The 9,858-nt window shown below is 41.4% G+C and overlaps 2 protein-coding genes across 6 annotated transcripts; one reads left to right on the plus strand and one right to left on the minus strand.

Annotated features, from left to right (window-relative positions):
• Positions 1–286: 286 nt before the first annotated feature.
• Positions 287–4,744, minus strand: LOC147167359 (uncharacterized). Of its 3 annotated transcripts, none has more exons than XM_086086443.1 (6): positions 4,476–4,744; positions 4,110–4,264; positions 3,873–4,020; positions 2,709–2,866; positions 2,384–2,612; positions 287–1,301 (listed from the first exon to the last, which is right to left on the minus strand). In XM_086086443.1, exons 2-6 carry the CDS (start codon positions 4,245–4,247, stop codon positions 1,135–1,137), a joined length of 840 nt encoding a protein of 279 aa, XP_085942569.1. In that variant the 5' UTR covers positions 4,248–4,264; positions 4,476–4,744; the 3' UTR covers positions 287–1,134. The 3 variants fall into 3 exon arrangements, with proteins under 3 accessions (XP_085942569.1, XP_085942567.1, XP_085942566.1); XM_086086441.1 differs by having other exon boundaries at positions 2,691–2,866; positions 4,110–4,316; positions 4,476–4,739; XM_086086440.1 differs by having other exon boundaries at positions 2,691–2,866; positions 4,476–4,735.
• A 163-nt stretch (positions 4,745–4,907) lies between these two features.
• Positions 4,908–9,420, plus strand: rrp9 (ribosomal RNA processing 9, U3 small nucleolar RNA binding protein). Of its 3 annotated transcripts, none has more exons than XM_086086437.1 (15): positions 4,908–5,116; positions 5,244–5,332; positions 5,421–5,533; positions 5,605–5,672; positions 5,759–5,800; positions 5,870–5,996; positions 6,077–6,201; positions 6,282–6,374; positions 6,817–6,917; positions 7,019–7,153; positions 8,134–8,196; positions 8,281–8,438; positions 8,594–8,673; positions 8,763–8,836; positions 9,266–9,420. In XM_086086437.1, exons 1-15 carry the CDS (start codon positions 5,033–5,035, stop codon positions 9,366–9,368), a joined length of 1,455 nt encoding a protein of 484 aa, XP_085942563.1. In that variant the 5' UTR covers positions 4,908–5,032; the 3' UTR covers positions 9,369–9,420. The 3 variants fall into 3 exon arrangements, with proteins under 3 accessions (XP_085942563.1, XP_085942564.1, XP_085942565.1); XM_086086438.1 differs by having other exon boundaries at positions 8,281–8,426; XM_086086439.1 differs by lacking the exons at positions 8,763–8,836; positions 9,266–9,420 and having other exon boundaries at positions 8,281–8,508.
• Positions 9,421–9,858: the final 438 nt, after the last annotated feature.

Here is a 9,858-nt window from a genome sequence, read left to right on the forward strand (position 1 = left end):
GTCCATTTAATTTGTATGAAAGCTAAGGTCCATCAGTTGAACTTTTTCTTACAAAAAAAAAGGAATATATTAAGGACAACTAATTTGGCAGTAGCTGTCAAGGCCTCCACTCGTATTTTCACATAGCAGGATTTTTTTCCCAGTCCTGCAAGGCTAATCAATGAAAAGGGAATTTACCGAGCTGTCTATACTTAATCCCCAAAAATGTCAACGTGGAGTTCAGCACTGACATCTGCTGGCGAACATTCCCATTGGCATGGTGACGTAATGAAGTTTGCAAAACTGGAACATAACCATTCCCTAAAGTTTATTATTGGCACAAATGCAGTGAAGCACAACGTGTTAAACAGACTGTTTATGTGCATCTAAACTCCCCAGACACAACCCAAGGTGCACATTATTATTCAGAAAGTGTAGTCCTGCTACCTAAGTGTGGAAGTTTCATCATCTCTTGGACCTTGTCAACAAAACGAGATACCGATTTATCATGGCAGAATGCAAAAAAAAAAAAAAAAAGATTTGTTCTGACCGTATCAATCAAAACTGAGCATTAGTGTCTTTTGTAAAGGAAGATTTTGCACCTTGCAGATAATCCAACAAGTACTACATTACACACTAATGCTGTCTCCAACCAGTGAAAGAATGTAATCTCAACAATTATTAGTGAGAAAGTGCGTTTCAAATTGCAACCAAAGGTGCTGATGAAAAAGAAAGAAGAAACCCATATTTAATATCTAGTATGGTTCTTTCGTTTAACAAGGACAGTAATGACTGAAATGTTGGGAGATGGGTTTAAAATTGCGTAACTAAAGTGACTCCTCTTGGGCTGGACATCCATTAAAGTCGATAATGTTCTCGTTGGCCAACTAACAAATGGATTTTCGAGTCTCTACCCACTCTAAAACACACGTGAGCTTTAAACGCACTGTACATTTGCTCTCCACGATACATAATACTGTCTAATGAGAGTCGTCCCAAGTTTAAAAAAAGTTGATTACTATAAAAAAATAACCTAGTTCAAGCACTACATTGAATAATGTGGATTAGGATTAGGCGCCCTGTCACACGGTTACGGTACAGCACACACACGAGCAGACAAGGTGAAGGCTAAAGCACGCCGCTGACTGACAACAATCATATTGTTGTTGTTGTATCGTTGTCGGGCAGAGGCAGGCTGGCTGTGTGTTCCGCTTTCACCAAGCCCAGTCTCTTCTTCAGCAATTTGTCCTCATTGTTCAACTTGGTCCGGATGGCCGTCTTGATCTGGCTGTTGTCCACACCAAACTTGGCCCCCACGTGATCTGGAGGGAGTGACGAGAACGGTGGTTAGAAACTAGTTGCCGAGGCGCCCTTGAGCAAGGGACCAAACCCTTTTGAGTAACTTCGGGATATCACATATGGTTGAATCCACCACAGACTGATGCTCAAATACAGCAGGCCCCCTCTGACTAACCCCGTCAATATAAAAGGGAAAATATTTGGGTTATTTTTGTTTTTTGATTTTCTTCTCTCAACAAATGCTAACAATATTTCACTCGGATTTGTGTGATGTTTAATATACTGTAGGTGTGCAAAGTATATTCTGAATGGTTAAAATCAATCCACCATACGACAGTCCCGCTCTGACCCACTGTCGTATGGTGTCCCACAGGGTTCAGGGTTTTCATTCTATTTTCTGCCCCTGTTATGGATGACCAAAAATGCCTAAATAAATTCATTAATAAAAGTGAAAATCAAAATGGATATTAAAAGTGTAATTCAAAAATTTAATAAATAAAATAAATAGAAATGAAAAAAAAAAAATATATATATATATATATACATATATATATATATATACACACACACACACATATATATATATATATATATACACACACATACATATACAAGCAAAAATTTAAAATTTAAAATAATTATAAAAATAAATGTGGATATAAATACAAAAATAAGTATATACATCAAATTAAATGTCAATCAATAAATAAAAACGCTCTGCTATCATATTTATTTATTTCATACTGCAGGCGCTGTCAGCATGAAATGCATCATGAAATGTTGCATCATGTAAATGAAGGGGCGGTCCACATTTAATTTTATAGTGTCGTTTTTATTTTTTACTTTTATTTATTTTTGCTGTTTTTATTTTCACTTTTATTTATTTATTTATTAATTTTGACCCTCCATACTGGGTTACATCTTGTTACACCAAACTGATATTCAAACCAAGAACCTCTTGTCTGTGAGGCAGATGTGCTAACCAACTCGTCCCCCAGGCTGCTAAATCAATCAAATATGGAGCTCAATGTCACTCAAAGCAACATCGGTGTGAAAGCAAAATGATTCATCATTCCATGACATTGGATCTCAATCAGCCACCTACCGATGATGCTCCTGAGGATCTCAGGCGAGAGCTGGGGCTTGTTGCAGTCCTCCCTACTCGTCGAGTTCTTGCGGCCCCGCAGCGAGTGCGTGGCCAGCGTCTCTCTGTCAAAAAGCATCATGAGCAGCGCGGCGGTGTACTTCTTGTAGTCTGCGATTTCGCCCACGTGCTCGTAAAGACTCCTCGGAACGCGGAGGTTCTCGGCCAGGTACATGTAGTTGTTGGTGTCCTGAGCGAGTGGGAAAGATTACGCGTGCGACGATGCACAAGAGGATCGGCCCGGAGACGCTGACGAACAAGCGCTGACCTCTGGCTTGTCGCCTACCGTGACGATGTTGGCTTCGTGCTCCGACAGGAAGGCGATGCCTTCGTCTTGGGAGATGTGTGGCGCCGTCATCGGGTCGCCGCCTTGGAGGACGTGGTCCAGCGTGGCTCGGAGCTCATGAGCCGTGTGTCGCATCTCCATCATGAGTGTGTTCATCTCTGCGCCGAGCATCGCAATAAGACAAATAAGATAAGCTAATAGATTTAGTCACAATGCTGTAATACATTCACTGCATTTTTTTTTTTAATCATAATCGTGAGTTTGAAGCAAAAGGAATTATTTTTAGCGTAAACTTGTAAGTCTGATAGTGTTTTGGATCATAGTTTGGGGTATATTTCTGGTTGGAAGTAGCCATCAAGATTGAAATGTAGCCTCATGAAGCTGCTAGCAAGATTGGAATGTAGCCTCACTTCACCCGCAGCGTCTCTGCCCAAAGAAACACCCTCAGTTCACTAACTCCCATGCACGCCAAGGTCAGCTACATTGCTAGCATGACTGACTCAACTTGGAGTATTGCCAAAAATGAAACGTTACCGGTTTGGTGTTGTATAAAATCTATAAAATCATAAAACAGGCGATCAAGTTGCATGACGATGCAATATTCATCTCCCTGCAGCCTCAAACACCACATTTATTTCCCTTGACATGAAGTAGGGAGCGTTTTCATTCATTCGTTTTAACGTTTGCTGCTATCTGGAGTTAAATACATGTAATGGTTACAAGCAATTATAATAGTCTCCTTTGACAGAGCCTGTGTCTCTTCCCATGAGCCTCTGTGAGCCAAGGTGCATGTAAGCAAATGATTGGTGCATCCCTCGGTCTAACTTCAGTCTCCGATTGGCTAGTTTTAAGCATGCCTTTGACAAGTTAAGAAATAATATATAAATTAGATCCATGAGATGGGGCAAGAGAGGTTTTCCAAATATAATATTATACTATCGGCTCAACATACATGAATTTTGGGCGGGGCAAATTACTTCTTTTTTTGTTGTTGCTATAACCTACATACAGTCCAACAGTTACATGACGTCAGTTATAGGAAGTTCAACTCTGCATTATTCTCTTCAACAATAGCATGGAAACAAGAGTTCAGAACATCCAGAAGAGCAACCCATCTTCAATAAAGAACACAGAAAAAGTTCACTTTTCCTCCCTTCAGCCCACCTTTCATTTCCCTCAGCTCTCTCTCAGCCAGAATTCGACACCTGCGTTCATATTTGAGTTGGGCCTGCAGCTGTTCTATCTTCATCAGCAGGCTGATGGTGTCCGTTCGGATGCCTAAACTCTCTTCGTCTTCAATTTCCTCAAATTCCTGATGTCGGGCGAGAGGAAATCACGCCTGTGGTGGGGGGAAAGTGCAAAACGCGCGTGTGTGCAGCGTTCAAGAGAAACGTATCCTACCTCTGCGTTGAGAAAAGCAGAGTAAGTGGACTCGGCCAACTCCTCCATTGGACCAGCCTCCAGTGGGGCCGTGTTGATCTTTAGCATCTTTCCCGGCGTCGGGGATGGAGTCGCCCCCGCCTCTCTCTTAGGTGGCATAAGGTTTCAAGGAAAATCTGGAGAGGGATGACACATTTTGTGAAGTTCGGCCCAGGGAATGGTGTCCAACTTTCAGCCAAGGAGAAAAAAAATGGAAAGTTAGTTGACGCCGCGTCCTCAACTCGACCTCTCCGCTGCCCACTTAGCTCACCGTTATAAACACTATCTATCTGTGTCAAGAGTAAATAAATTCATTTTTAATGACACAATGGTGGAAATTAACCTCACCTGGTCCCCCAGCTTGTACCGAGGAATTAAAGTGTTACGACACCCACTGAGGACAAAGGCAGTGCAATATATGCAAATACTGCGTAGTAGAGGAAGTAGCAGTACTACTGCAGTACTACAGTATATAGATCCCGGTGTGATAATGTCAATGTTTCATGAGTAGATCGAAAGGTTTTGAGGTCAATTCATGTGGGAATCGCATTGTATTTGTTTTTAATATATGTAGTGTAAATGTGTCAGCAATAACTGTGTTGTTTGATTTTTTACATTTATATGTGGAACAAACCCGCGACTCGTTTTTGACCGAGGGACGTATTATTCTCAGGACTGTTTCCTGTTCTTCCAAAATGTTCTTTGGGACCAATAGGATTTTAAGACGTGCTAAAAAGGCGGAACGTAGTAGGCGCCGACCAATCAGCGCCAACGTTTATGGCACTCATTTTCATGTTAGGTTGACCTGCCATGTTACCCATGTGGGTTCAATGTTGACTTGAATCCCGAGAAAGTTGGGACTTCTTTTTTTTCCGACAACGTAGTTTGTGTTACCGCGTTTTACAATGTCGTCGTCTTTCTTTATCAAGGGGTCCAAAAAAACCCAAATGGCGAAACCTCGGAAAAAGATAATGGTATCGAAGCGGAAAGTAAGGACTAGGACAAGCTAGCCACTGCTAATTGCTAATTCTCACTCTGCATGCTTGCATGTTTAAACGTACACTTTTCATTGCATGTCAATATGAATCTCATTTTTAAAAATCCTCTTTGACTCAGGCTGAAGTGAACCCGGCGATGAAAGTTAAAGGCAAGAAGCACATCTCCAAGTACAACGAAGAGATCTCCAGCGACTCTGAGACAGAGAGGTACAAAAACTCGGATCAACTTTTTCTGAAGATGCTAACTAGTAACAACTCATATATAATTATCTACATATCTATTTTTGCTGCACAGCCCAGTAGTTCCCAAGAAAAGGCGGGCCGAAGAGGAGCAAGACTATGATGAGACTCCACAGGAGAAGAAACTCAGATTAGCCAAACTTTACCTCAACCAGTTAAAGGAACAAGGTGAGCTTCTACTTATGTCATTGAGTTCTCACTTTACCCTGTCTTACACTTGCTCGTCCTGTCTTAATTAGAAGAAGAAAAGGCAGAAGATGAGTCATTTGAAACGGATCTGATTGCGGGGAGACTTAGAGAAGAAGTGGTAAGATTAGACACACAACCTTTTTTGTGGTAAGAATGTGTTTGTGTTTGATATGCGCTCTTTTTTTTTTTCTTTTTTTTTTACAGCTTGAACATAAAGGAACGTTACAGCGACCCATTGCCAAAGATGTAAGTAATAAAATGTAAAACACTCTGTGCCTTAGGCTAGGTCTATTAAATATGTTATTTGTCTTTCAGATATTACCACCCGACGCTTCCGAAATCCGTCTGTTACGAGGACACAAGCTCCCGATCACCTGCTTGGTCATCAGTCCCGACGATAAGTGCATCTTCTCTGCCGCAAAAGACTGCTCCATCATTAAATGTAACAAACCGTCAGTTTATGTTCCGCATTGCGGCTGTCAAAAATGTGTCTTAAACGATGCCTGGCTTTATATTTATCAGGGGACGCCGAGAGCGGGAAAAAGCTAAGGGTCTTACCCGGTGGGAGGAAAGGTACGGAGGATCGCCACGTCGGACACACGGCTCAAGTCTTGTGCATGTCCATATCATCCGACGCAAAATACTTGGTGAGGACCGAGACTTTTAGATTGTAAATCGTCCTGGAACTCACAAACAACTTGAATGCTAACAAAATGTGACTTTTCAGGCAACTGGAGACATGAACAAGCTGATCATGATTTGGGAAGCGGAAACGTGCAAGCATCTCTACAAATTCACAGGACACAAAGGCCCGGTCTCGGTAGGTTGCCACTTAATAGTCGATACATTCAAAATATATACACAATTTCTTTACAATAATATGTTCTATGCAGTCCCACGAGTTTAAACACAGTATTCTAATTAACATTGTATTTGTGGAATACGAGTTAAGCAGCAAATCCCACCAATCTTTATCCATCTCAGGAGGCGGCCATTTTGGCACTTGCTGTACTGAAAATGACCAATCACAACTTGCTGAGTTGTGATTGGTCATTACCTGAGCAACTGTGATGTCATTTTCAGTTGATAGCAAGAGACAAAATGGCCACCCCCTAAAAATAGACAAATATATTCCACCAACACAATATTGATCAGAATGTTGTGTTTCGATAAGTGGGGGGTGCCAACGACATGTAAATACATTTTCTTCCACCACACGAAGAAGCTTTTCCGAGTGAAAGTGATGGTCCGCTTGCTTGCAGGGTCTCTCGTTCAGGAGGGGAACTCACGATCTGTACAGCGCCTCGCACGATCGCTCCATCAAAGTGTGGAATGTGGATGAAAATGCCTATGTGGAAACTCTGTGAGTGATTTAACGCTAAGTCATGTTGACACGTTATTAAGTACGCCGGCCTGAATTTTCATTCATATTCTATCCATTTCCCTCCCACGACGACTTCTCAGTTTCGGCCATCAGGACGCCATCACGGGACTGGACAGCCTGAGCAGAGAATGCTGCGTGACCGCCGGCGGGCGCGACCGCAGCGTGCGGGTGTGGAAGATCGCCGAGGAATCGCAGCTGGTCTTCCACGGCCACGTGTGAGTGTTTGCGTGTCACATGATGGCGCCAGGGTGTTAATGTTAATGTTTGAATGATTTTTTAAAAAGTAATTGAATTGTATTTTTTCCCCTTTTTTTGGTGTATCTACGGAAGAGGATTAGGGCCAGTGAAGAGGGAATTTTTTGGGGGCAGAATTCTCACTTTATTCTCAAAATTCTTACTTTAAAGTGAGAATTCTGACTAACTCATTCACTGCCTTTGACGGCTATAGACGTCAACAATTAATTTGAACTATTTCGATTAGTTTCACATTTTTTCCCACTTTTGTTAATAGTATGAAAACCTGGAATTTTTTTTATTGTGTATTTAGAACAAATATAAAATGTGTGATTAATCGTGAGTGACTATTGTGAAGTCATGTGATTATTACAATTAAAAATGTTAATCGTCTGATGCCCCTAATTTTTAATAATCTTTTCTTTTTTTAAATTAGGGGCATCAGGCGATTACATTTTTTTTAATTGTAATCATTCACATGACTTCACTAGTTAACTCACGATTAATCACAAATTTTACATCTGTTCTAAATATACAATATATTTTTTTCTAGGTTTTCATACTCTTGGTAAAAAAAGTGGGGGGGGGGGTGTGAAACGAATGGAAATAGTTCACATGAATTTTTGACGTCTATAGCCGTCAATGGCAGCGAATGAGTTAATCTCGGAATTCTGACTTTGTGACGTAGCTATAAATTGTGGGGAGAAGTCAGAATTCTGAGAATAAGGTCAAAATAATTATCACTTTGGTCAGAATTCTGAGAATATGGAGTATTATCACTTCATTCTCAGAATTCTCACTTTAAAGTCAGAATGCTGAGAATAACGCCGGAATCCTGCCAACCTTCTTTTTTTTTTTTATCTTCACTGGCTCTAATCCTCTTCCGTATACATCTTTTCTACTAATGTAGAAAAAAAAATACCGACATCAGCTTTTAATGTGTCACCACTGTTTTTGGCAGGGGTTCGATAGATTGCATCCAGCTCATCAACGAGGAGCACATGATCACAGGAGCTGACGACGGGTACGTCGCATCACCAGCGAAACTTTTGACACTCGTCTTTGTTGTTCGCGCGCCCAATTTATTCCTCGCAACCGTCCGCTTCAGCTCCGTGTGTCTTTGGAGCGTCAATAAGAAGAAGCCCCTCAGCACGGTGAAGCAGGCTCACGGTTGCCATGGCGACGCCGGGCTGGAGCAGCCTCACTGGGTGTCGGCGGTGGCCGCGCTTCTGAACAGCGACGTCGTAGCCTCAGGTGCCTCTGGCTGTGAGAGTCCTTCACAACGCACACAAACACACATGTTTGTCAAGCCTTTTAATTAACGGCCCCGCTGAACGTATGCAAATGTATTCCGTTGATAGTACACACTACACATTTCCATCTGGTCGAACACCAAAGTCACTTGAGCTTCTGTTTGACAGGTTCCAGCAACGCGCAGGTGCAAGTGTGGAAGTGCAGTCCGAATTATCGAGGGCTTGTGCCTCTCTTCAGTATTCCAGTGGTAAGAGCGTCTTTGAATGCACCGACCTTCACGCGGCACGTCGAGTCTTTGTGTCGTCTTATTCCGCGTCCCCGTTTGCTCTCCCTCAGATCGGTTTTGTCAACAGCTTGAAGTTTTCACACTCGGGTCACTTCTTGGTGGCGGGCGTCGGACAGGAGCACAGGTAAATATTGCACAAAGGCTGCTGTTTCCATGGCAACCGTTCCCTGACATCTTTTTAGTGTGTACTCAGTGTCCACTAGATGGCAGTGTTGTACTTTTATTTTATGGGAAAAGTTGTTTGACCTGTTGGGTGTTCAAATTCACTGACTTAGAGATGATTAGATTGGGGGGGGGGGTGCATTGCACTCATAGAATAGAAGGATTAATAACTACTTTCCTATGTCCTTCCTTATTATGGTCTCACAAAGTTGGAAGCACACAATGTCTTCCTTAAATGAAGAATTAAGATTCAGGAGGAACTGATCAATTTATTGATCAAATGGTTTAGCCCATTATCTTTGATATTGTCCATGTGGCAATTGGAAAATAGGAATTTGTATTTGTGGGCCTTGCATATGTTGGTATTAAGATGCCATTTGTCTCTGTGCAGGTTGGGTCGATGGTGGAGACAAAAAGAGGCCAAGAATGGGATCTGTATCATTCCCCTGAAAAGGAAACCTCCCAATCACGATGAAGCCCCGGCAACAGAATAGTGGAATTATTGTTATTTTGTACATTAAAGGTGTTTATAACCTTTTGCCACAATATTGCTCTCTATTTGAAAAATATTTGATGAGAATGATTTGATATTGCAAAAAATGGACACTTAAAAAAAATATATAGCGATGAAATTTTTTTCAAGGTTATATGAGGACAATTGGGTGGTATAAGTATTGGAACAGTGAGACGCATTCCTCCATTTTTTGTTGTACACTCAAAACATTTGAGTTAGACATGAAAAAGGCAAGTATGAGACAAGAGAATTATATATGGATCTGATTAGACCCATTTTCTAATATTGCTTGTATGGTTAATGGGTGGCTTCAAATTAAAAATCCCATTTTCAAAACTGTCTGGTTTAGATGTAAATACCCACCATTAAAAGATGAAGTAATTTTGTCATTCATTTTTTAATATTATAAATCGTTATTCTTGATAAAGTACATTGTTAATTCCATATGGGTAGTTAAGATAGGTAGAAGC

This window comes from Leptonotus elevatus, chromosome 10, assembly GCF_054856555.1.
Source record: "Leptonotus elevatus isolate MCC_2025b chromosome 10, RoL_Lele_1.0, whole genome shotgun sequence".
NCBI classification, from domain to species: domain Eukaryota; kingdom Metazoa; phylum Chordata; class Actinopteri; order Syngnathiformes; family Syngnathidae; genus Leptonotus; species Leptonotus elevatus.